Source organism: Panthera pardus, unplaced genomic scaffold (genome assembly GCF_024362965.1).
Source record: "Panthera pardus isolate Hobbes unplaced genomic scaffold, ASM2436296v1 HiC_scaffold_2, whole genome shotgun sequence".
Classification (NCBI taxonomy): domain Eukaryota; kingdom Metazoa; phylum Chordata; class Mammalia; order Carnivora; family Felidae; genus Panthera; species Panthera pardus.
In genome coordinates this window covers 95,567,379-95,595,261 of record NW_026526765.1, presented here as the reverse complement: position 1 = coordinate 95,595,261, position 27,883 = coordinate 95,567,379, and the positions used below count along the sequence as shown (strand labels likewise).

Here is a 27,883-nt window from a genome sequence, read left to right as displayed (position 1 = left end):
TCTCTTTGTACCCTGACTCTAGATTAACTCATGTTCTTCCTTCCCTATGTAAAGTGGATGGACTGATGCACAGTGCTACTGGGTTAATCTCTATTCTGCATATTCTTGTACCTACCAGCTGCATTAAATGATAACCAAGAATCAGCTGTATCTGTCCCAAACATGTTTATGCCAATTGTATTCATATCATTATATAGTTCAATTACATATTATACAAATTAATAAAATCTGAATGCAAACCTAGAGTGGTTATTTTGATGAAAATCAAACTACATGCTTTGAAACGACTAACAGGTAAATGACTAGAAAATAAAATCCACTATTGAAGTCGCTGTATATAATAAACGATTACATAACATACATTATATGCTACCCACATAGTATCAGAAAAATGACATAAAAATCTATCATACTCAGATTTCTTTGCAAGTGACAAGAGTCAGCTCTACTTAAAGGAAAACAGGAAATTGCTGACAATTAATGAACATGGTTTGTGTCAGAAAGAACATGGAATTCCAATCAAGATTCATATTCAAAGAGAACACTTGACCTTTAAATAAAAATATTGGCAAATACATAAAACACAGTATTACTGAATTTTATTTTACAAATTTTTAAGGATTTTTTTAAAAACTTCATCATCGAAACTGACTTTTTTCACTAACTTATCAACTACTAATGTTGATTCCAACAGGTAATAGGTGCTGTACAACCTCCTATCCTCTCAACCTAACCTGCTCTTTAACCTGGTATCTTTTGGCCCTCTGCAATTATCCTACTTTGTGAGGTGCAATCTCTCTACACTCAGCCTAAAACCAGAATGCCAATCACCTTAGTGATATTCTCACTAGCATCATCCCAATTTGGGGGATTCCTTTACCTTCCACAATAACTGTCTTGCCAATTTCCAATTTCTCATCAACTGAACCATCATTCTCTATTCTTACGTGCCCAAGCTATCAAGTGCTGAGAGAAAATACTGTGAGGTATGCTGATTAGTGTCATGAAAATAATCCGGAGCTCTGACTTCAATTATGCTCTTGAAATACTGAATAAGCTTTAATTTTACTTACTACTCCCACTGGACTCTTCTTTTTTACTTTACCTAACAGCTGTTCCAAATCTGTGTTCAAGCCTCCTCTCTCTTCAAGCTGTCCTTCCTCTCAGTGAATGACCCAACTCTTCCATCCAGAGAAAATAGAAATAAACTGGCATGAGTTTCCTCGGTCTTCCTCCTACCTGTATCTGAATTCATTTTTATCCTTCCCTCCTGTCTCAGATGAAGAAGTGGCTCATTTGTCTCTAACCTCCTCGCTTACATTACCTTCCCCTGCACAATGCTCCATCAATGATCCATTCTTTCTATTCTTCTCTTTGTCCTTTACTGACTCCTTCCTTACATTTAAAAACATAATCAAATCACTCCCACGCATACATAAAAGAAATATTCTTAGCTTCACATCCTCCAGAGATTATCATGTTGACTCTAATTCTCCTCATAGAAAAGAAACAAGTATTTGTGACCTTATTCTCACTATCAAACATTTCCATCTCAAGAATACCTTAAAGTCACCAATTCTACTTCCTTTAATTCTAGAAACTACTTCGCATTGTCCTTTCTTCACCAACAGTCCACCTGTAATTACCAATGAACTCCAGTTAGGTTTAAAGTACTCTTAAGTTTCATCCTACTAGAACCCCCCTCTGACACTGCCAAATCATCGCCTCCAACTGAAAATGCTCTTCTCTTGACTTCTGTGCTAACATTTCCTGCTGGCTCATTTCCTACCACTTTTCAGTGTCTCTCCCTGTATCTTCCTCAATTTAAGTGACAATCTTCAAATGACAATTTTTGACCCTGTCTTCCCCTATCTTTGCATTCTACTTTCTTTCTGGATGATGTCATTCTCTCCTAGAGCTTTAACTATACTCACTTGTTGATGACTCTTGAGACTTCGCTCCAATTCAAAATATCTAACTACATACAGGACACATCCCCTGATGCTCAATTAGGATACAAATTCAGTATGTGAAGTGGAAATCTTCTGAAGTTCATGCTACAAAACAACAATAGAAGTTTCAAAAACATCCAGCTCCTGTTTTATCAGCCTCCCTCACCATTCCTTCAACTGCTGTATTTCCTCCAAGTTTGGTCAATTTCACCATTGTCATATCTATTTCCTCCTCTCTATTCTCACTGCAAACACCTAGGAGGTAAACCCAATAGAGAAATGGATAAATACTCCACTGAGGCAAGTAACAGGATTAGAGACTCTTAAGTCCACCGTCCTTACTTTGGACAGCAAACCATAATATCCAGAGAATTCTAGTGAACCTTTCCTGAGATTGTTTTGAGCTATCTGGCTCAGTAAAACCACTTTTGTTATGTGATAGTAAGAAATTATCACATTAATTTATAGGCATTTGCTAATTCCAATGGTATATTTGTATGCTAGATATGTAACTAATACAGTTCATAGTAGTAACACTTGGCTAATACAGACCACCTTTCAAAAAAAATCCATGTATAGCAAGTAACATCCTTTTTTAAGAAAATCTGAAGTATTTGAGATTTATTATATTTGAAATTCCAAAGAGATCATATAATTCAAACCTCTGACCTTACAGATTTAAGAACTACTACCCAGGCAGGTCAAGTGACTTGTAGAAGATCAAATAGCTAGTCACAGAGATACTAACAATCAGTTACAAAAAAACAGTGCCTCGTTTGAGTAAATACAATTTACCATTAAAATGAACATTAAAAAATTACGGTATTTATAACAAAGCTAAAGAAACTTTGTTCCTTCTTTGAATATACACATACAGACATATTCTAGTTTTTCTATAAAGTGAATTTTTAAAAATCTGAGGAAAAAAGCTAGTCTAAATATAGATTAAGAGGCTACAACATATCCAATACTACACAACCTGACAATTTATATGGGGAGGGGGGAACCTAACTTTTGTTTGACTACAAACAACTAATGCATTAATATTTCACTCCATTTAAAAGTCTTAGTGAACTGTCAGCTAAAACTTATTTTTTTCTAAACTCCAGTGAAGAAAAAATTGCATTATTTTGATTATGTAGCCCCTTTTAAAGCCAATCATCACTCTTGATTTTATGTCAAGATTATTAAAAGATTCCCATGGAAACACAAGAAGAGAAGATCTCCAAAAGAGGAGAAGTTCTAAATTAATGTCTGTTATTTAAAGAAGGACATGAAACAGACTAACAACAAATACATGATTCAACTTATTCCTGGAGATGTTTTCCTGATAAAGACAACATAAAGACTATCTGACATGACCACACATTCTATCAAGTGTACAAACTTAGCCCAAGAATTTAAGAATGGGGAAGCAGCTAACTCGGTTCTAAATGCCCGACTCTCTTCATCACATGCCCTTAGGGGATGAGGAAGTTTGTCTACAGCACTGCTTCTCAAAGTGTGGTCCCCAGATCACATCTCCTGGAATGCTGTCATCAGAAACGTAAATTCTCAGGCCCCATCTCAGCCGTACTAAATCAGACATGCCAGGAGTAGGACTCAGCATTTTGTGTTCTGATAAGTTTTCCAGGGTACTCTGATGCAGGCCACATCACCAATTACAGCTGTTAGCACTTAAGCACTTACTATATAATAAGCACTTTGTAATCCTCATTTAATTCTCACAACAACCCTCCAAGGAGATACTGTTTCTTTTTTTTCCATCAAGTTTTTAATTTTAATTCCAGTATAATTAACATACAGTATTATATTAGTTTTAGGAGATACTGTTATTCTCATTTTATATATTAAAAAAAATAACTTGCCTAAATTAAAAAAAAAAACAAACAAAAAACAAAAAACAAAAACTAGTAAGGGCTGGAGCCCAGATTAAAAAAAGACAGGCTATAAAACCTACATTAGTGCCATTATCATTAGACATTGCCATTATCATATTTATCCTCTCCAACAATCCTGTAGTGTAAGTATGTAATTGCCATGTTACACATGTATGAACAGACCTAGGTGAAGCCATTTTCCCAAGATCACATAGTGACAAAAAAGAAAAAAAATTATGTACAAGTTTGTCTGACTTGAAAACCCATACTCTTCAAGAGCTATGACCAACTGAGTGACTACCACTATCAATTATTCCATTTAACTTCTTGATCCCCTTAATTCCTGAGTAGTAGTCTATTCTTCAGGCAGAGTGTTAATTTAGCAGGTTAGGTTAAATCAGGGAGAATCAAACTCTACTCTCCAGATGAGTATAATCAGAGTGGCCAGCAGTCATATATTTCAAAGTAAAACAGAGATATTAATGACATATGTAAGAGAATGTCACAAAAAGGAGGGGGAGGAAATGGAAATGAAAATAAGTATATTTTTTTTAAATATTACTCTGCTTTGTACATCAAATTAGCAACCAGACTTCAAATGTTTTGAAAAGATAACTTAAGGTCAGTGTATTTTGGCTCTCAAATACTGATGAACTTAAGATCTTTTTTAGTCCTTCTATTTCATAGTATTTTCCATATATAAACATCTTGGATATACTCTTTTGATGAAAGTGAAGGCTTAAAGACATTCCTACCACCAAAGAGGGGCAGACATCTTACCAGCAACTTGCTCATGGCCAATTAAATAAAGACATGTTATGATCAGAGAAACAAGAACTAAGTACAACGGCCAAGTGTAATCAATTATAATTTTATTGGAGTCCTTTAGTTATTCTCTAACTGCATGTGCTGTAATATCCTCTTACAATGCTAGAATCATTCACCTGAGGACCTGGAGTTCCCAACATGTATTGGTACTAAACTTTAAATAGGTTTTTATGAAAAGTATACTCTAACTCCCGTAGCATTTAGGGAAGAGAGATTCAACGCAACTTTCAAAATGATCATTCATGTTATTCCAGGTCAATGCAAATGTTGAGGAGGTACAATGGAGCCTTGGCACACCTTTAATCTATGAGGAAATATGTACTTTAAGCATAGTTAACAGAGCTCTCTTTTTCTGTAAAAACAAAACAAAACCAAAAAAACCCACCCAACTCTTTATACCAGTAGGGTTTATCAAAACCCAGTGGGGTGCCAGGTGTGAGGTGGAAGGTGAAGAGCAAAAAAATTTCAAAAATGGCTAGTCACTAAATTCCCAGGCAACTCCGATTTACTTCCTCAAGTTTTATGTAAATCTGCTACTACTGACAATATTCCAGAGAAACATTTATAACATCTGATTTTTCCTTTTCATGTAAACTCCTGAGTATGCTTCAAAAACAACTACTATAGACAAGAACCCAGCCCAAACCTGAACTCTACACTTAGGGCACAAATTTAAGTAAAAATTTATTTTATTTTATTTATTTTTGAGGTGGGGGGAGGGACAGAGAGAGAGGGAGAGTGAATCCCAAGCAGGCTCCATGCTTTCAGCACAGAGCTGGACATGGGTCTGGCACTCACGAACTGTGAGATCAAAACCTGACCTAAAATCAAGAGGTGGACATTAACTGGTTAAACCACCTAGGCATCCCTGAAAATTTTAGAAAAGCCTATTAAAAAAGTTGAATCATACCATGTACATTAAAACCTCTGTAAAAGTACTGAAATAGGAGTATTTAAGGAACTTAACTCGGAGATCTAATTAATTTCCAAATGAAGGAAGATTATGATGGGCAAGTCACAGTATTAAATCAATTGTTAAAGGAAAATTGTTTGGGTCTCAGTACTAAGTATAAAGATGTCCCAACTGTCAGATTTAATTACACTTAAAATCAAGTAAAACAGACTAAAATCAAATAAAACAGATTTGTTTTTTTAATTTTCTATGTATTTGACATTTTGACATCTTAAAAAAAAAAAACCTTTCTGGCTAGCCAATTCTTAGAGCAAGGAGGTAAGATGGGGGCATGCCTTTGATATGCAAACTAACCAACGCAGAGCTATACCTCCTTCATCTGGCCCAAACACCCAGGATGCAAAGTTCCTCTGCCTTAATCATCCCAGAGCCAGATACCAGGCAACAAGGGAATACCCTATAAGTTTAGAGCCTACAGAAATTATTCAACAAGCCAAATAAACTGTCTACCCTGCCCTGCCATTCCCAAGGAAACTCCAATATAGCTCTAGCCTCAGCTTTTCCCATGCTCCTGCTTTCTGCCTCCTGACCACCCTGAGGCTTCCCTATGTGCCCCTCAGATGTATGCTATGCCGCCTTTTTCTAAGACCTGTGAGTACAATAAACTCATTTTCCTGAGCCTCTCCTGTGTCTCCTCTTGTGATTGACCATCACAGAACATAAAACATTAGGCCAATCTATGCTTTTTACACATGATTGTTTTAAAGTTATATGCACATCAAAAAATCTGAGTTATAATTATTAAACTCATTTCCTCCCCAGATTCTTGCAGACATTGGCATACAGGAAAAAACCACCTTTCTCCACTATTACAGATTAAGTGAAGGGCATATTCTATATCCACTTTGGAAATTACCTTAAATTTGCCATTGTTTTCCCAAATGTAACCCTGGCATAAAGGATACCATCGGAAATGAGTAAGGCTCAAAAATAGGAATAGAAATTAAATACCCACCTGTGAAGGTGTACTGGTAAGTTCCATCTTTTCTTGTGATTTCTCCTTTGCTAGTCGAGCAGCTTCTTTAAATTCCTGAAACTTTTCTGCGAACTGAATGTATAAAGACTATATACATTAACCAAATAAAATAAAAACAGGTCTCACTGCCCACTTTTACCTTGGTTTTCTTTCAATTGCTGAATAACTGACTCTTAACACAAGCGACGTAGCCATAAATCAATTATAGGCGTAATACGAAAATGAAGGAAAAAGAAATCTACTACCAAACACTTATCTGTACACTACAAACTCCTTGGACAAACTGCAGTCAAAGACATCATGATAACTAACGTAGAAGTTGAGGTCAGCTAGTTTATCTACGTCTCTTCCTCAGTGTTCAGATATACTTTACTAAGACCAAGGTGCAGAGTATAGGATGGGAGTGGAATCAGTAAAGATTAGCATACTTTGTTTATCACAGGGAAAAAAATGAATCTTTTAGGTATTTACTCATAAACATCTCGGTATTTGGAGTGTGCTTTTAACTTTTACTGGAACATAAACTCTCATATTATGTGAGGCTTTTTATTTTCAACAATATAAATGGCAACATTTACTATTATCGCTAAATGGCATTACTAAAACTTCATTTCCAAAGATTCTTAAACAGCTAATGTACAACAGCAGAGAGGAATAACACGAACTCCACAAAGGTCTTTAAAATTGGTAACAACAACAACAACAAACTATGGTACATAAAATGCTAATTCCTACAAATCCATAGTAATCTAGAAATGTCAGAGCCACAAAGATTATCTATTACTGCTTTGGAAGTGGAAACTAGTCTACATTATTCTCAGAGTAAGTTAAGGCTACACAATAATCAAACTAAAAAGTCAAAAATCTCTATGCAACTTAAAGCACCAGCTAGAGCTGGTAATTAAAATATGAAATTATGGTTCCCTACTCAAACCCCATAAGCCAACCCTGATTTCATTTTGATATTGAGAAGGAAAACTTGGGAAGGAAAGGTCATTGTACTCTAACCTGCCTTGGACATTTGGAAGAAGGCTAAAATTTAAGTTTTCATTACAACTTTCCTTCTTACATTAAAGTTGTCACCTGTAACTTGTAGATCAGGGAACTGAAGGTATATTACTACTCCTTTTTCAAGTAAGGAGGTATTCTGTTCAAGTAATCTGAACACAAAGCTAAAAAGGTCTCATTCACACTTGTGTAAATGGAATAAAAAGGAAACCATAATTAATTTCTCTCAATGTAATCTGAAGTAGAACACAGTTTTTCTTACACTCATCTAGCATTCCAACATAGTTAATGTTTAAAACTCTTTCAACTTCACAAAGGCTCACACTACTGTTAATTTTTATAGGTTTGCGTTTCCATGGTAACAAAATACAACTTAGTAAGCACTCTAACAATCCAAGCACAGTTGCAATTTTCCTCATACATCAACCCTACGGACCAAACATTTCTCTCAATACTGCTACTCTCTCTTATTTTGAGAGATCCTTGTCTAGAATTGCCTTCAGACTTTCTAAAACCCTTATAATGCTTTGATTCACTTAAGGTTTTTAATGATAAAATAAGCCAGAATAATTACATGCTTGCTTCATTTATGTAAAAGATTATAAACTCCTTGGGATCCCCTATAGTCTATAAAGCAGCAACAATGGTCTTTAAGGTAGCATGGAAAATAAATCATGATTTTGTCATCTCTGGACAAAAACATTATGAAGAGACTGATCACCAACTCTTGGAGCCAAGTCCAGTGAATAATTCCTGGAGCCAAGTCTAGTTTATTTAATGTAGATTCTCCCTCAAAATACTAGGAATCACTATCAGTAAGGTTGGTCAAAAGTATATGTTAACTTTAAAGAGGAAAAATTCTTGAAATATAAAAGCCATTCTCGGAAAAAAAAAAGATCAAATGAAAGGATACAGTATAACTGACAGAATTTAATAAGCTATTACTTTGCCACATTAGCTAGCTGCCCAGTAACCTCAAAGATGTGACAAAAACTTAATTTGCAGTCAAAATTACTTATGCCCCAAAATCATTTCATACAAGTTTATTTGAGAAATTAATCCACAATTTAGTTCCTGTCAAGAAATTTAGCAAGGGTAATATATCAACTTTTTTTGCTCTAGACTTTAATAGACAATTCCAAAAGGAAGTTCCAAAAAGGTTCCATCTGAGTAATGGCAAAATTATTAGAACAAATGTGTAATTTCCTAGGGGGATTATTTCCGGAGGGGCAATGCTCAGCTGGATACCTGTGTCCCTGCTATGTTGAAATACTTTGAATCTAGAACTCATACCTTTACCACAGTCCAAGAAATGTATTTAGAGAGTAAGATGGGTGTAACAGAAAACAAATCAGTAACACTTTTTCATTTTCATCATCCTACAGAGAATGGACTTATAATCATGAAGGCGAAAGTTAAAATAGCCTTAAAATTGGTCCCTAAACTGTAATTTATATTAAAGGTAATAAAAATATTTGAAAACAACCATGTTAAGTAATGTCTACAACCAAAAAAAATGGAAGCAAAGATTACTTCAATTATTGATCTAACTATACCCACGAGTCAATAAATATTCACAAAAATGTAAGATTATTTTTAAAAAGAACTTATTTTTAAGCATCAGAATGATTTCTGTAATGAATAGCTTACAGTGTAAACATAAACAGTGTATACCTACAAGAGTCTGATGACCCTGAAGCTGAACATTTGTAACTCCCAAAAGGCATCAAATTATTGTGAAAGGTAGGGTTATCCTTTTAATTGAACATTTCAAAAAGAGAAGTTCAAAGAATAAATCTTTGGGTCTGGTGAGCATAAAATCTGACGAGCCAAGTGAGTACTCCTCATCTCCTTGACCAGTATCTTATCCTGAGACAGTTTCCTTTGCCTTAGTCTTTGTGGATGACACCCACAAGGCACTGCTGGTATAAACACTGCAAGCTGCTGCTGGTACGCGGGACAACTCTTTTATTTCCAGTAATTAGCCTGGTGATGTTCTGTATTTTGTTGGCCTTTCTGGCCACAGTAATTCACTTGGTCAGTATCTTGCAGGAACTCTTCATGTGTTTGTTAGATCTCACCATTCTGTCCTATATTACAGAGTTTGAAGTAATTCTCAGAGAAAGCACCATTTTCCCTAAACAAAGTAATTCTTAAGTGCCTGCTGTCATGTCAAAAAGCTAAAATCTGTATCACTATCAGCTTACGTTTTCACAATTCAGAAGAGCTTGCTGTTTACCTTCTTGCAGACCATCTCCACTAAGGTGCTAATCCCTGGGCAAAGTCCATTCAGAAGTGATAATCCCCAACTGTTATGTGAACTATCATACAGAGAGTTAACCACCCAAATACTTCTCTATCAATGGTGACCGTTTTTAATGTGCATAAATTATTTCCCAATTGACAGTGAAATCCAATGATCTCTCACTTCTTGCTTTAAAATCACTGTAATTGTTCTAGAGTATTAAATTTCTCCTATATTTTACACTTTTCATTTGCTATTATATATTTAAGACCTATGATTTGAAGATGAAGATTTCCACGTAATCTAATGAGTTAACTTACTTTTGAAAGATGATGCTCAGAGGAGAATCCCAGTCCGTAAACAGTGTTTGCCCGGCTATCGGCCCACTGGCCAAACTTCTGAGATGTTTTAGTAAATGTCATGTTTGGGGTGATGGTGCTATTAATTATTGCCTAAAAAATAAAATAAATATGAGTTACAAGCCAAAAGTTAGCAAACAGGCATTTAAACACAGGACTATTTACTTCTGTAAAAAAACAAAGGATTTCTAATGAGTTTACTCAAGGGAAAAACAACCCCTAAATATATACTTTACTTCTTTTCCCACAAAGTGGTATAAATTCATGATACTGAGATTCACTATCATTTCTATTTAACACATAGTTTCTTACAAAATTAGTGTTTTGGTGTTATTAAATATTGATTTTGGGGAACACCATAATAAATTCCAACTATTACTTTGTATCATATTAACAGAAGTACCTTCCCACTGCCAGTACTATAAAAGTATATAATCAGTTAAGTTAGTGAGTTAATGCCCTCCAAAATTCAGATTACAAAGTGATTCCAGTAATAATAGAAATAAACATGTTACCAAATTCATAAGCAGTTTTTTGGTGAACTACCAAATGTAGAATGAAAATCAAGCATTTTCAGAACAAAGCAAAATCTATTGAACACGTGAACAGTACAAATTTAAATACTTATAAGTATGCGTGTATTGATGAAGTTATAATAAATGTATGACACCTGTCCTACTAAAGAAGATAGTAAGAGTAGCTGGCCCCTTGCTTTCTGTCACAAAAGCAGATGTGTTATCTGTAGTTCTATGAGAGCCCTTACCCTTGATTAAGCATTTTTACCTGTGACAAAATTTAAATACTCATACTCAAACCTCCTTACCCTTCAGTTCAAAAGCTGCTTTTCCTAGCATGTCATTTTAGATTCTGTAAAATGTGGCTAACAAAGTACTCTAAATTGCAAGTAGTCATGAAATGAAAAGACTCAATGGAAAAGGATATATTAACAAATGGTTAATAACAAAATATAACAAAAGGTAAGGAATCTGGTTATGGAATCATTTGGTTATGCAACTTTTTTTTTGCTGAGTACCTATTAAATGCCAAGCACAATTCTAGAGAGTTGAAATGTAACACTGAACGGTAATGTTAACTGTGGATTACATTCTAAACCAAGAACAGTCAGTCAATTAACATATACGTAAGTAACTGACTAATGTAATTTCAGAGTGTTATGTGCTCCGAAGCCTGTAAGACCAGCATTTGATAGAGAGAGGGTCTAGAAGGCAATGACTGGCAGGTACTAGGTTAGATTTGGCGGTCCTTGAGTGTTCCCAGAGGAGGGTGCTTGTGAGCTGAGATCTAAGTGTTTTCAAGGAGAGAAGGGCATTTTACATGGGATCTCAGTAACTCTCAAAAAGTGAGGTAACAATAGGTTTTATAAGAAAACCTGTAAGAAAAATGACCCATTTGCTGTAGGTCACAGACCTTCACTTTCAGCTCTTTCAAATGAACTTCTTGATGCTTTTAAGGTTAAGAGTCCCATTTTAATCCCCATTTTGAACCTTTCCTTGCCTCCACTTGTCTTGGGGATTACTTGTTTAGGGATTCTTTAATCACTGAAGAAAAACTTTAAAATGAAAGACGATCCCACACTTAAAAAACATTATTCATAGGATGCTTGGGTGGGTCAGTCAGTTAAGTGTTCAACTCTGTTTTGGCTCAGGTCATGATCTCATGGTTCATGGGTTTGAGCCCTACATCAGGCTCTGTGCTGACAGCAGGGAGCCTCCTTGGGATTTTCTCCCTCCCCCCACTCTCTCTCTCTGTTCCATCCTGCCCCCCAAAAAAACTTAAAAAAATTATTCATTAGAATTCTTAGAATAGAATGGTTTGAATTTTTTGAAGATGAATCCACTTAAAAGGAAAATCTTAATTCTTTAAAATAAATTTTCTCTCAATCCCAGAGTTCCCATCCTTTCAAGGAAAACAGGTAGAAATGCTGTGTCATTACAGATCATGTAGTGCCCTTATCTTGGCCCTCGGCCATGCTGATGTCTCTGCAGCATGATTAGAAAGCCTTTAAGCAAACTTTACATGCACAGTAAGGGCATTAAATGAGAACAAATGGACATTTTCTAATCAGGGGCACCTAAGGGCTTTCCAACTCATCACGCAGTGCAGAAATAGAAGTGGGGCGGGGAGGAGAAAACACTCATTTAGCCACAAGTAAGCCACTCTGCTTACACTATTGCTTACCAAAAACAACTCTGCCTGCAGGGAACTGCAGTAGTTACCAGCATCAGTTTTAAAAAAGTTAACTAGAAAATGGAACATGTGATAGAAATCATAACTGCTACAGAGGGTAGATTTTGTTAAAATAAATAAAAACTTGTTCACAAGAGCTGTTTAAGAGTGTAATGTTTACAAGCTGCAAAGTATACTCAAGAATGGAGGCCAGAAGCAATAGTTCCTATCGCCTCAGAAGGAAGGACACATGAGAGTTATTTAATCACATGGGACATGGGAATACTTCAGTTGAACTTTATTCTATTTAAGTCTCCCATCTGATAAAACTCCATCTTATCTGTGGTTTGGGCCAAGAGGGAAATACAGATTATAGAGAACTGAAAGTTCCAGTCAGGGAAAAGAAAGAAATTAATATTCTAGTGGCTGAGATCACAACAATTAATATCTGTTGATGTCACTAAATAGTTACAAAATATGACAAACTTATTCTTCATTAAAGAAGTTTTATAGAAATTAACTATTAGTATTTCTCAAGTCCTTTAAATCCTCCAAGTAAAAATGAAAGAGAACCAATTATTCTAATAAATACATACTAGTCACTTAAGTACAAGATAAGGGGCAAATAGCCCCTGGGGTTCTGTAATCTAGTTAAGGAGATAAGCAGTGAGCACAAGAGAAAATGAACTGAAAGTTGAGCATTAAATTATCTTTTGTTTCCCCAAACCACTAGGCAATACCTAATAGCCTAAAAATATTAACAACGATAACAAGAGCAGTGTTTTTATAGTGGTTACTATACACCCTTTACGTGTTTTTGCATAAATTACTTAATCTTCACATGAATCCCATGGTGTAATGATGTAGGTATTTTTATTAGTTCCTTTTTACAGATGAGAAAATTAAGGTGTGAAGACATGAACTATCTTGCTCGATCTAGGTCACATGGCTAGGAAGCAGTAGAGCAAAAATTCAAAGCAGAGAGTCTAGGTCTAGAGTGTGTGCTCTCAGACCCTGAGCTGACCTGCTAAAATTTCTGCAAGTTCAAAGGCCTCATGGCTTTAAAAAAAACGTGAAGGAGAAGAATGAAACCCTTGTCCTTCTATACACATTTTATCCAGAATCTGATGTTTGGTATTTCTTATTCAAAATTCATTGATAAAAAATGGAATTTCCCCCCCTTTGAAAGGCATACTATCTATAAGACAATGATCAAAGTGCTATGCAGATATTAACTCATTTAATCCTTACTAAGAATAATGAGGCTCAGAGAAGTAATTTGCCGGAAGTCAAAAACTTAGTAGATGGCAGAGCTAAGATATGAACCCAGGCAGTCCATGCTCTTAAACATTATACTATTTGCCTCTCCTAAAAATAAAAACTTAGGTCTTGTCCACATACTTCCCTTCAGAGTAAGGGATGTCAGCTTTAATGCTGACACTGACCAGACTTCATACCATTTAGGGACTTAGAATTACTGAATAATCTACAAAAGTGTATCTGAAAAGAATTCTAGCTCCTCACTAGACTGTAAGCTCCAAAAGTGTAGAAACTGTCCATTCTGTTTACCACTATATTCCTAGCAACTAGCATAGTGCCTGACATGTAATAGATATGCAATGAATATATATCAAATAAACTAACCTAAAATTTGTAGAATATTTTGGAATGTAACTCAATATAAATAAGGTGGCCAATCCAAGTAATTTAGAAGATAAAAAGACAAAAAGTGTTGCTGAAAATGATCAATTTTGGCTTTTTGAAGTTTTTAAAACTCAAAAGGAAATATTGTATCTTAATAAAGATGAAAATTCCCCAAAATAAAACAGAAGATGCTCTACTATAAAAAGCAAAAGAGCAAGATCATTTAAAGAGAATATAACTTACCTTTGAGCCATCTAAACTGATTATCCTATACACATTTCTTGTGCTGTCATAGAAATAAGACACAGTAACTGCATGCTTGCTGGTGGGTACCCAGTTCTTCTTTGTGTTTGGGTCAATCTGGAAGACGTGAGCTCGAGTGCTGAAGATGGGTTGTTCCCTATCAGGCAGAAAATAAAATGACAGATTGAAAGCAGTCATTTTATTGCACTGGACAAGAGAACATGAAATCTGTGAGGATGACTCCACTTACCCCAAAACTCCCACATCCCCCAAGACGACAGAAACATTGTTCCATATTTGAATACTGTAAGTATTCAATCATAAGCTTCTTTAAAACAATTATAGTCCATTCTCATTATGTGATGAATCTGTCTACTCGCTAAAATGTATTTGTAACTCCAAAATCAGTACTTGAGGTACCTTCTTAGTCTTTTGTAGTGGAAAGATGCAATTGCCTGACATGCATGCTTCCATCTGAGGTTGATCAAGGCAACACTCTGCCTTATTTCAGCTCCCATACTATAAACAAGTGTCCTTTTTGTGATCTATTTGGCACCATGCATTTCATAATACTGTGCTTTTTGTTGGTGTTTTCACTGTGTAAAACAGCTCCCAAGCATAGTGCTGAAGCACAGTCTATTCTTGGATGCAAGAAGGCTGTGATGTGTCTTACGGAGAGAATGTTATAAGCTATGCTCAGGCATGAATTATAGTGCTGTTGGCCATGAGTTCAATGGTAATGAATCAATTGTCTATATTAAATGAGGGGTCTTTAAATACAAACACACATAGAACAAGCTTATGTATTGACTGGTTGATGAAAATGTGATCGGAGGCTTGTAGGAACCTAACTCTCTGTATCCCCTAGAAGCAATCTTTGAGTATTTGATAATTCAGTGTTCGTGATGCCTGTATAGAACACAACTACTCTAAATAATGAGAACTGACTATATTCTATTAAAATACAAGAACTTTATATAAGCACTAGGTTAAAAATGTTCACCTATTTAAAACTAGATTAATCCAGTAACAGGTAATAAACTTACTAAGAAAAGTTGACCTCTACTATATTAAAAAGTATACAGAACACAAGGTAGCTCACAACCATAGTATCTTTTACTGAGTAGGGCCTTAAACAGATTTTAAAAATAATTTCAAGAACCCAAACTATTAAAAAATGTGTATCCAAAATATCATTAGCTTATTTTACAGTCTGGAAAACAAGCATGTGATGATATATATGCAACAGAAGCATCAGAATGCAAAATTTTCAAGTTCTGAGTAGACGTTCTTCTGGAAACAGCCTTTACCAGGCTTTTTTGCTTTGAGCCCAAATAAAGTTCATTTCTTTCAATTACACAACATCTTCCTTTCCTAAAGCTACATAAGGTCCTAAAGAGAATTTTAACCAGTAAAGAAAGGAGAGTATGGAAGAGAAGAAGTTAGAAAACAGGAAAGGCAAGTCTGGCCCATGGCAACACGACTCTTCAGGTAACAGTAATAGGCTAGGTGTCACATACGTCTATGATCTTCTTCAGCCCTTGGAGAGCATGTATGAAAGGGAGGCCCCTTCCCTGTAGGTAACCTGGCTCCTCCCAGCTTTATTTCTGGAAACCTCCATAACAACTTTTCTTATTCTAAGAATCTGTTGTAAAGCAACTGATACATTTTATGCCACTCCCTAAAAATTGAAGCAGAGACTCATCACTTCCGGCTTAACTCATATTACATATAGATTCATTCAACAAGTAATTATTCACAACCTCCCAAGGCATTGTGCCTGGATGAAGAACTCTTCTGAATTGGAAAGAGGTCTAGTTCATTCCCTCTTACCCTATCTTTAATCCTTCAATTTTTCAGTGAGGCTACACTTGGGCTATCTTCCAAAAAGCCCTACAAACCTTGAGGCTTTTTTTTTCTCTTCACCTTTTAATTAAAGTTCTAGGTGTACTGCAGTTGGTCAGCCTGACTGTAACTAACTAGTTCCAATCCACAGGAAAACCCAAACACACAAGTGTATTTATTTAGGGCATGGAGGGAAGGGAAGTAGGAACTCTAGGTTTATCTAACAACTTCTCCCCCATTTGACAAGCAGTAAATTTCTAAATAGTGCAGGGTGTTGCAATATATGTATTTTATAAGAAACAAAAATAGTTAAGACAATGATATTGCCTTTACACATCTTATATGACCAATCAACAAATCCCTATCAGCGGAAATCTAGTGTTTTGAGTCTTATAAATACTTTCCACATTTTAATTCACATAATTTTATTAATCTACACAATTAATCCATAAATTCAATTCCCTTGTGAATAAAAATCTTTAAACTAGCTGTTTTACAAGCATGCCTTATGAATTTGAGTATCAACCAAGTACACTGCTTTTCTTCAATTCTCTTCTGAATAGGTGATTTCTTAAAATTACAGTTCAAGATTTCTGGTCAAAATCTTGTCAAACTCTAGATTAAAAATATTAGGAAAATAATTTCACTGCTGACACAGGGAACAGAGTTCCTAGAAGTAACAAGGAAGTTACTACATCTATCAAGGCATACTAATAAATAGTTCACACCTTTACTGAATATCTACAAGCCAAAAACAGATAAAGATGGTCCCTGCCCCTGAAAATGATGAGGGAGGACAGATGTCAAAAAATAAAATGCTCTTCACCATGACAGACTCTTTGGAAATAAGTGACCGAGAGCTACCATGGAGAATGTGATGTCTTAGTAGAATTTGAAACAAAGTAAGGTAACAGTGGGAAGAGGCAATAGTACACAGGTAGGTGTAGCAAGAACCTTAGTGAGTGTGAGTGCCTTTGAAGAATGAGGCTAAAGAGAGAAGCCAATTCATGTGGGTCCCCTCTGGAAACTACTCAGAGATTGTAAATAGAGAACAGCTCCACATTTTAGAAAGACACATTTGGCAGTACTGAAGGGGTGGATGGGAAGGAAAAAAGACTGAACACAAGAAGGCTAGTCAGACTCTTATGAAAAAAACTCAAGTACTAGAAATAAAGACGAATGGGGTGCGTGGGTGGCTTAGTCGGTTGAGCATCCGACTTCAGCTCAGGTCATGAAGTCATGGTTCATGGGTTCAAACCCCATATCAGGCTCTGTGCTGACAGCTTGGAGCCTGGAGCCTGCTTCAGATTCTGTGTCTCCCTCATTCTCTTTGCCCCTCCCCTGTTTGTGCTCTCTCTCTCTCAAAAACAAATAAATAAAACCTGAAAGGAAGGAAGGAAGGAAGGAAGGAAGGAAGGAAGGAAGGAAGGAAGGAAGGAAGAAAGGAAAGAAGGAAGAGGTATGGAAGTTAGGGAATGGAATGAAGATTGAGGAGGGATTAAAGGTAAATTTAGAAAACAGAATCAGTAAAATTAAGCAACAGATTGGTTGCAGGGCAGTGTTTCTCAAACAGGGGTGATTTGTCCCAATTGGGACCTTTCACAATTTCTGGAGACATTTTTGGTTGTCACAACTGAGGGAGACTGCTATTGGCACCTACGTGGTAGAAGCCAGGGGCATCGGTAATCATCTACAATGCACTGAACAGCCCCCTACAAGAAAGAACCAGACCGAAATGTCAATAGTGCCACTAGCCATGTTGGGAAACAGAAACTGAAGTCTGGGTTTGAGGAAGAATGAAATGGGAGAGGATGAGTGAAGTTTTGACCAAATTCAGATGTGTATAAGGGTTTGCATATAAAACTGTCAGAATGGAAACTTAAAAATATTAGTTTGGAGCACAGTAGAGAAAACCACGGAGCAGAAAAAAGTTTGGGGAGTCATCAAGAGATCGTATCACACTAGTCTGTTTAAGATACATTTCAATAACACTAAGCATGAGGATGAATTTCATTCTAGAGAAAAGCTCTGAGAAGCAGCAGAGAAAAGCCATAACTGAAATCTTAAAGCTCTTAATTTTTAAAAGGATCCGTAAAGCATTTGAAACTAACTGGCCCAAGTGTCCAAGTGTTAAAGTTAATACTTTTTTAGGTAAACTGGATGGCATTCATCAATAAAGGTTAGACACAGTACTTCCTTTACAGCAATTCACAAAAATACTAACTGCATCAGATACAAATAGTTCCCAAAATACGTTCTATGGAACAACAGTGTTAGAAATGAGTGTTCCGTGTTTAAATAAATTCTGCAAACACTGTTCTGTCCCATTCTGAAATACTTATAATGTACATTAGTGTATTAAAGGTTCTAAAACATCCTGCAGTAAAGAAACCCATTTAGGCCTGAGTAACCCAGCATGTGGCAAAATTATCTGGCCCCAAAATTCTTTTCCATGTAACACGTTAACATGTCATAGGACTTATATTTATAACCAAAATATGAAAATCAAAAGATAAATTTTGAGGTAAAAGTATCTCACTGTAAGCTGGTCTGGATATTCTGCCATTTTTACTGACATTACTGTCAGTAGAAAACATATATAAAAAATACAATACAAAATCGAAGCTTTATTTAGTAACGACTAGAGTATTATTTCTTAAACGACATTGAAAGGAACTTTTCTAAGGAATTAATCTGTCAATTTTAAAGCAAATAGATTTTGGCATGAAATGCTTTAAACTGCCTTAGAGGAATAAAATTGAACCACATACACACACCACACCCATACACACTTTAAAACTAGAAAATCATCTACTTTGGCATTTCTTCCATCAATTATCAGGACAATGAGTAGTTCAAATGACCTATTATAAGAAAAGCTTACTGGAATATTTTCCATTTGGTTCATAAAATAATTCTATGAAGCTGGTACAAGAACAATTCTGAAGTTCTTCATCTTGGGCTAAAATGCGGTAAAAGTACTACATGCAGTGATCAACTCCAAAACTTAATACGGATATGAAAAACTGGAAGAATGGAAGTACAAGATGACCTGAGAAAAATGTGGTAAAATCAGAGTTTTGTTTTAAAAACAAGGTTTACTTAAACACATTAGAATTGACATAAAGAATGAGTATATTTAACTCTTATCTCTGTAATAAGAAAAAAAAAAAAAACCAATGAAAACTGAAGCAAAACATAAAGACTACTTGCCAAGAAATATATAAACTCTAGATCTAGAAAAAAAAGGAAAAAGTTAACTTTCATCATCTGGATAGCTTTGATTTAGAAAAGTTCAATGATAATGCTTTTTAAAAATTATTACTGAAATCTGTATTTTTACAAACATTATGTGATTATGCAATAAATGTATGTTTCAAGGAAGTGCAAAGGTATGGGTCCAATATTAACAACCAAGCTCAAGGGAAGAAAAAGAAATTATACACTCCCTAGTCTTCTTTTAAAATTTTTGTTTTAATGTTTATTTGTTATTGAGAGAGAGACAGAGCATGAGCAGGGGAGGGGCAGAGAGAGAGAGGGAGACACAGAATCTGAAGCAGGCTCCAGGCTCCAAGCTATCAGCACAGAGCCCAATACGGGGCTGGAACTCACAGACGGTGAGATCATGACCTGAGCCAAAGTCAGACGCTTAATCCACTGAGCCACCCAGGCACCCCTCCCTAGTCTTCTTTTAAGGTTTGGTTTACAAATACTCTTTTTCATATATGTAAATATAATTAAATATTGTAGCAAAGGGGATATAAAGAAGGTTATGGTTTCAAATAATTCCCCGACTTTCTAATTAAGTTTTCAGAAGAAAGTAGCCTGGTAGAAGTTTAAGAAACCCCAAGGTTAATCATAGTTTCCACTGAGAGTTTGACACTGTTATAAACACGGTTGGCTGGCTATTCACCAACTATTCTTCAGCACTCCCTCCTAACATCTCCCTGCATTTTGTTCTGGTGCTCCAACCTTCCTTCACATGACTGTGAGCTTCACTAGAATAATCAAGGCAATTCCAGTCTTCTTACCACAAGTCCATTTAGGAATGGACCTCTGAAGCAATTCAGGTCAATGAGATAAGCAAGGAATGTTTGCTGGAAGCTTCTGGGTACAGTCACAAAGAGATTCACACATAACAAGAGGTGTTCTTTTAAATAACACTGTGTATGCAGTGACATCAGACCTAAAGGAGTCATTTTAATGCTATGAGGCCACTAACCTGAGAACAAAGCCAACATTGTTTGCTAAGAATAGCAGATGGAAAGACAAAGAATCTGCTTCCTTGAGTTGTTACTGAATCAGTGAATTAACCTCCAGGCTTATGTGGTAAAATAAGTTTCCTAATTGTTTCAAGCAAGTCATTTTCACTTTAAAAATTACACAAATGAGGGGCACCTGGGTGGCTTAGCTGGTTAAGCATCCAACTTTGGCTCAGGTCATGATCTCATGGTTCATGGGATCAAGCCCCATGTCCAGGGAGCCTGCTTCGGATTCTGTGTCTTCTTCTAATTCTCCCCCTTCACAACTTGTGCTCTGTCTGTCTCTGTGTCTCAAAAATAAATAAATGTAAAAAAACAAAAAATTACATAAATGATCATTGAAGAAGTTTACATGAAATAAACCCTACAATGAAGTGCCCCCAATAAAATGTGACTGATGGTCTTCCAGAACTCCTGGCTAGCTATACACTGGTCATTCATCAACTTCATAGTCGACCCCACAGCATATCCAATTAGATTTGGGTGGGGGTGGGGGGGGTCATTTAAAATTCTAGAGGTAATCAATAAAAAAATCCCTAAGACTAACTGCATTCAGACAGGTGGGAGGAAGAAATGTGACAATGGCAAAAGTTCACTATCAACTGACTTTCTACTTTAAGAATTTAATACCCAAAGCTTTTAAGAAATAGCTGTATAACACATATTAGAGATAGGGAGAAAACCACCAAGAGAAATAACAACTGGATGTTTTAAAAGCAGTTGACTCTGGTGATGCAGCCAGATGAAGGGGAAACTAGTGATTGTCTTTACAAAACTTCAAGTATTACTCAATTTTTTAACTCTGTATAGGTACCAAAAAGACTTTTTTAAAGCGGCATTGTGGAGGAATCTAGATACACATCAAAATTAACACCAAGAAAAGAATGTTTTAGGGACCACTTATGAAGACTGCCAGAGAACCAAAGAATAAGTGACAAATTTTAATAGCTTGGAACTCAATGGACTCAACAGTACATGCTATGAAGGTATTTCTATTATTCATTAAGAGGAATAGAGAGAAAGTGGAGAGAAGCAGAAATCCAAACGTGCCTAAATCCAAGACTGAAGGTATGTCTACTTCTTGGTGAGGTGAAAATACTCTCCTCCATTAGAAGTAAAAACACACTAAGATAAAAACATTCTATGTCAGCTCAGTTTTTGGAATTTGAGAAGCTGGATAATACTTGTTAAGGCCAAAAGGACATGAGCAAGGATCAGACAGGGAGTGAACAGACACCAATGATCACTGAATTTAGATGTAATACCTGAAGAACTTAGCTTCAGTGCCACTTGGTGGTGGCACAGAATGTCTTCAGACAAGTCAGAGCTCAAGCACCTGAATTTCCTCCAAAGAATTATCTTGCACAAGTAATAATATAAATTGTAATCCCACTGGGATTATCGGGGAACTGGTTTAACTCCGTCTCCCCATACATCCACATGAGAAAAATCTTGACTACAATACCTGTCTTGATGCTGCTCAAATATTGTAACTGCATATTGCCAATTAGGTACTTCTATTGCCATGTTATGTGTTTAACAGCTGACTGCATATACATTTAGAATGTTATCTTTTAAAAAATACAAACTTCTTTTGAGGGAAGCAGAGATTATTCTAATGGCTACCCAACACATAGTTGTACTACAAGAACTCCATCTAGTGATGGACCAAAAACATAGCAGGCATATGTTTTTTAAAACTTCCAAGTTACTATTTAGCCAACACAAAACTGTAAAGTGACATTGTTATACCACAAGTATGCAGATTCAAAATGTGACGCCAACAACTACAAAACATTTTTTCTGGAAGAATTTCTTAGAACTGTTTGATGTTTAAAAATAGAGTTCCTTGGTCTTGTAATTGGTTAAATTACCCTTTGAATGAAAGATTTTTTTTAGAAAATCATCGTTTGCATCACAATTGAGCGTCAGAAACTTTCATGACATCAAATAAATTAAAATTTTCCATTTGGAATTTAAGATTATTAAATTACGAAATTATACTTAGTAATAATACTATTTCTTTATATACCATCCCTCACGTTAAGAGCGGTTTTCATCAATCTTAGTCCTTTCATTAGGCCACAGCACTAGTTACTAAAAGACATTATAGTACTTATTTACCTTGGGAACTTTAATCATTAGCTACTTTTAAAACATCAAGAGGTATAACAAAATTCATAGTAAAGGAAAGCAATCCCACTCAGTGTATACTTTTTAGCAAATGATAATTATCAATTGATTCAATGCTCAAAGAACCTGACTTGCTAATTATTTTTATTTTTAAAAAAATTTAAGTAATTTTTTAAAGTTTATTTTTGAGAGAGAGCGAGCAAGTGAGCAGAGGAAGGTCAGAGAGAGAGGGAGAGAGAGAGGATCCCAAGCTGATGTCTGTCAGCACGGAGGCCAATGTCAGGCTAGAACTCACGAACCATAAGATCATGAACTGAGCCGAAATACAGAGTCAGATGCTTAACCAACTGAGCCACCCAGGTGCCCCTTGACATGCTATTTATTAAATAACCGCCAAGTGACATCATCTCTGCCCCTCTTCTCCATTTTATTATTTTTTATTAAAAAAAAATTTTTTTTTCTTAACATTTATTTATTACTGACAGACAAAGAGAGAGCATGAGCATGGGAGGGGCAGAGGGAGGAGGAGACACAGAATCTGAAGCAGGCTCCAGGTTCTGAGCTGTCAGCACAGAGCCTGATGCGGGGCTCGAACTCACAAACCACGAGATAATGACCAGAGCCAAAGTTGGACGCTCAACCAACTGAGCCACCCACGCGCCCCCCCCCCTTCTCCATTTTAAACCATATCCATTTCAGATAAAATACTGGATGTTTAAAAATAAAGAGGTATTCCTGATAACTCATTATATTTAAAATTAGTATTGTCTCTCTGTCTCTCAAAAATAAAGAAATGAAAAAAATTTTAATCTCTGTCTCTCAAAAATAAATAAATGAAAAAAAAATGTTTTAAAAAGGCGGGGTGCCTGGGTCGCTCAGTTGGTTAAGCATCCAACTTCGGCTCAGGTCATGATCTCACAGTTTGTGAGTTCGAGCCCTGGGTCGGGCTCTGTGCTGACAGCTCAGAGCCTGGAGCCTCCTTTGGATTCTGTCTCCTTCTCTCTCTGCCCCTCCCCACTTGCACTCTGTCTCTCAAAAATAAATAAAATAAAAATTTTAAATTAGTATTGTTATTTCCAACTCTATTAGACTTTAAATATTCTTTACCCAGGTGATTTCCACTAAATAAAGCTAAATAGTGAAAACCGAAAATATACAAAAGGGAAATCAAAGGAAAAAAGCCTCTTATTAATGAAAATTTAATTCGTGTTAAAATAGGTGGCGCATTCCAAAAAATCTAAAAAAATTTTCTAGTAGACATCCAATTCCTAAAACCTTTAAAAGTGAGTAAAATGTAAAAATATTATTTTAAAAAAATTTTTAATGTTTATTTTTGAGAGAGAGACAGAGCACAAGCGGGGGAGGGACAGAGAGAGAGGGAGACAGAATTTGAAGCAGGTTCCAAGCTCTGAGCTGTCAGCACAGAGCCTAAAGCAGGGCTCAAACCCATGACTGCAAGATCATGTCCTGAAGTTTGATGCTTAACTGACTGAGCCACCCAGGCGCCCCAGAAGATTATATAAGTTCTAGTACCAGTAATATTTGAAGGAACAACAATACTCTTAGGTACTTTTCCTGTACACCTACTACAAACTAACCAAGTGGATACTCAATCCATATAGTATCTGAAGAAGTAACTATTCTAAGAAATAAATCCAGGAGTGAAGAGAAAGAATTGAAGGTACTGTGGCAAAACGTTAATGTTTGCTACATTTGAATAGCAGTTGCATGAATGTTACATTATTCCCTGTATTATTCTGAATATTTTAAATAGCTCACAACAAACAATAAAACTTCACACCACTTCTCTAGAATTTTTATTGACACTGTGAAATCTGAATAATCAGCTATGTTTTATAGATATGTAGATCATTTATTTTTAACCGCAACACAAAAGTCTATAGTATAATTAGAGCTTCACTGTCCAATACAGTAGCTACTAGCCACATGAGTACTGAATATTTGAAATACGGCTTATGCAATTGATAAAGTGAATTCATTTAGATTTTGATACCCAAGTCACTTAAACACATTTAAGCATATACGGGACAACCTGGGTATGTCAATCTATTTCAACTGTACATTTGATGAAATTTAAATTCAGATCAAGTATTTCTGATTTTAGCCTCCAAAATGAGAGGTGCTCTAAGTACAAAATACGTAAGGGATTGCAAAGACTTAGAAAGTAAAAGTATGTAAAATATTCCAATGATTCTTATATTAATCCCATATTAAAAAGATATTATTTTGGATATATTGTGCCAAAATGTGTTAAAACCAATTTTACCTTTTTAAAACATTAACAATAAATTTAAAATTATACAAGATGCTCACACTGTATTTCAAGTAGAAAATACTGGACTATTTTATGTAGCCATTTCCTTACTGACAGACATATAAGTTCCATTTCTGACACTATTACAAACAATGCCCCTGTATGTTTACTTGTGCACACATGCAAGAAGATATACTAGAAAAATTCCTGATCATAGGGTATGCACCAAAGCATATTTCCAATTTGCTCTTCACAGCACATGTATCAATTTATATTCTTTTATAAAAAAAGGTTTATTATTTATTTTGAGACACAAGAGAGAGAGAATCAAGCAGGGGAGGTGGGGGGGGGGGAGAGATGAGAGAGAGAGAGAGAGAGAGAGAGAGAGGAAGGGAGAGGGAGGGGATCCCAAGCAGGCTCCATGCTGTCCATGCAGAGTCTGACATGGGGCTTGATCTCATGAACAGTGAGATCAGGACCTGAGCTGAAATCCAGAGTCAGATGCTTAACCGACTGAGCCACCCAGACGCCCCTGAGTTTATATTCTTAATAGTCTTAGATAATCTCCTCCCAACACTTGGTAATGTCCAAGTAACATCTTTAATTTGTGCCAACTTGATGGGCATGAAATGGTATTTCAATGTTGCTTTAATCTGCATAACACTGATTACTAGTGAGGCTTAGGAGATCTTCGTATACTTCTGACCCATTTGAGTCCACTAGATTTCTATACTTATTCCTGAGCTTGTTTAAAACCTTATTTTAGCTTCAGAGAGTGAAAGAGACCAGAATCCAAAATTCAGCACTCAAACCATATGCAGGGCAACATTTCATAATTCTACCATATATAAACCTAATTGAGGTCAACACCCACTAAAGTACAGAAAAACCAAGTTGCTTTTTTCCCCTAAATCTAAGGACATCTAATGTTTGAAAATCAATACAGCATAGATATAGCACATAAATTCTGCTCTTTTCCAAAGGCAAATTATAGTTTTAGTTTTTATATACCAAATTGTTCCTGACATTCTTCAAAATTTTTCCTTTGTGGAGGGGTGACTACAGGAGTAATAAATGTGTACTAGTCAAACTTTTAGAGTTTTTTAAAGTTTTCCTGGCTTCTTATCAAAACAAACAAACAAACAAATCCAGGAGCTCCTGAGTAATTCAGTTAAGCGTCTGGCCCTTGATTCTGGCTTAGGTCATCATATCACAGTTCTCACAGTGCATGAGTTCAAGCCCCGGATGGAGCTCTGTGCTGTCAGAGGCTGGTAGGGATTCGCTCTCTCTCCCTCTCCCTCTGCCCCCCATCTCAAAAATAAAGAAATGAACTTAAAAAAAAAAAAAATTTAAACCTAACCTTTAATGCTAAACTATAAGTCAAAAGTAATAATGTGATTTTACTGTCAAAAAGGTTAAACTCATGGGTGTTTTTCAAATATTAAACACTATCACCACTTCTACACAATTTCCATTCCAACTTTCCTTAGACTTGAAAGAATCACTTCTGTCTAATGGAGTTTTCTCAGTCACAGGTAATAACTACATCTGGCTAACTCCTTTCTGAGTGGTCTTCAAGTAGGTTAGCTACATGTAAGTCTACCAACGAACAGTATCTGGTATTTTATGTACGGTAGCCACACATTATCAGTTTCTCAGATTATCCAACTTTAATATACTTATTTTTTCTATTGAAAAAGGGCTGCATTAACTATAATTAAATGTGATTTATGATGCCCACTGTTCTCAGCTTCTCAGGAAACAAAGATTATAGACAAAAATTTTTGTCAGATGCTGTGCCCCAATTTGGGGTTTTGCAAATACAATCTCTATAATGACATAGGGTTTTTGCTCAAATGCATTAGATCTATTTCAAAACAGTGGTGTTAAAATAATTCAGTCATTACAGCATTATTGAGTCCCAAACAAATTCTGACTGTGAATCCCAAACTTTCTGACTGTGAATGTATTTATTATTTGTCACTGATGATAAATTTAATATATGTATACAATAAGCTAGGTGGGGGGGGGTGTCTTTGGCCTTTTTAGCCTTTCTGAAAGTGAATTTTAGTTGAGAGGTACATGAGGTAATCACTATTGATAAAAAGGGCACCAGATACAGTACTCTACAGCTTATAGCACTGTTTTTTTACACATTGTGGCAACCCGGAGGGTCATGGTCAACTTCATGGTTAACAATGGGCATTATAGGGGCGCCTGGATGGCTCAGTTGGTTGGGTGTCCGACTTCGGCTCAGGTCATGATCTCGCGGTCCGTGAGTTCGAGCCCCGCGTCGGGCTCTGTGCTGACAGCTCAGAGCCTGGAGCCTGTTTTGGATTCTGTGTCTCCCTCTCTGTGACCATCCCCCATTCATGCTCTGTCTCTCTCTATCTCAAAAATAAATAAAGGTTAAAAAAAAAATTTAAAAACAAAACAAAAAAAAAAAACAATGGGCATTATAAAAAGTGACTGACAATGTAAAATATCAGAGGACATCTTACTTGTTAGCAGTGTACATATTTATTATCCATGAAACTTTGGGCTACATATTTATTTATGCTTGCTGCAATGTAAGCTACTTTTTTTTTCTTACTGTGAATCATAGTCAAAAAGTTTAAATATCTAGGCATTACAAAATGCTTTCATTTAATGTTCATGAAAACCATGTGAAGCAGGCACACAATACCCACTTCATGGTACAGAAGCATAGGTCCTAGGTGACTCACCCAAAGTCACACAGATAGCAAATGATATGAATAAGCATTTTTAAAATGCAAATGAAAATAAAATTCAGTCTCACTAGAAATTAAAGAACTGAAAATTAGAACCACAAGTTATTTTTTCACCTGTCAAAACAGGAAACCTTTTTTTCAATGAAAAAACTCAATGTTAGTGAGAGTTTAAGGAAACCTGACACTTTCAAAAGCAGCAGGTGGGAGTACAAATCAGTTAAAGTCTTTTTGAAAAACACTTTGACAATGTATATCAAAAGCCTTTAAATTTTTGTGCGTATCCTTTGACACATCGATTCCATTCTAGGAATTTACCTTAAGGAAATAATCAGGGGAATATG

General features: G+C 35.8%; 1 protein-coding gene across 3 annotated transcripts in view; it reads right to left on the bottom strand.

The window, feature by feature from the left end:
- Positions 1-27,883, bottom strand: part of HOMER1 (homer scaffold protein 1) — a 144,047-nt gene that overhangs the window by 75,321 nt on the left and 40,843 nt on the right. For all 3 annotated transcript variants that reach the window (XM_019462912.2, XM_019462911.2, XM_019462910.2), the window contains exons 2-4: positions 14,296-14,452; positions 10,183-10,314; positions 6,589-6,681 (exon numbers count right to left, since the gene is read on the bottom strand). In XM_019462912.2, the coding sequence (XP_019318457.1) occupies positions 6,589-6,681; positions 10,183-10,284 (195 nt within the window). In that variant the 5' untranslated portion in view covers positions 10,285-10,314; positions 14,296-14,452. The remainder of the gene's footprint in view (positions 1-6,588; positions 6,682-10,182; positions 10,315-14,295; positions 14,453-27,883) is intronic.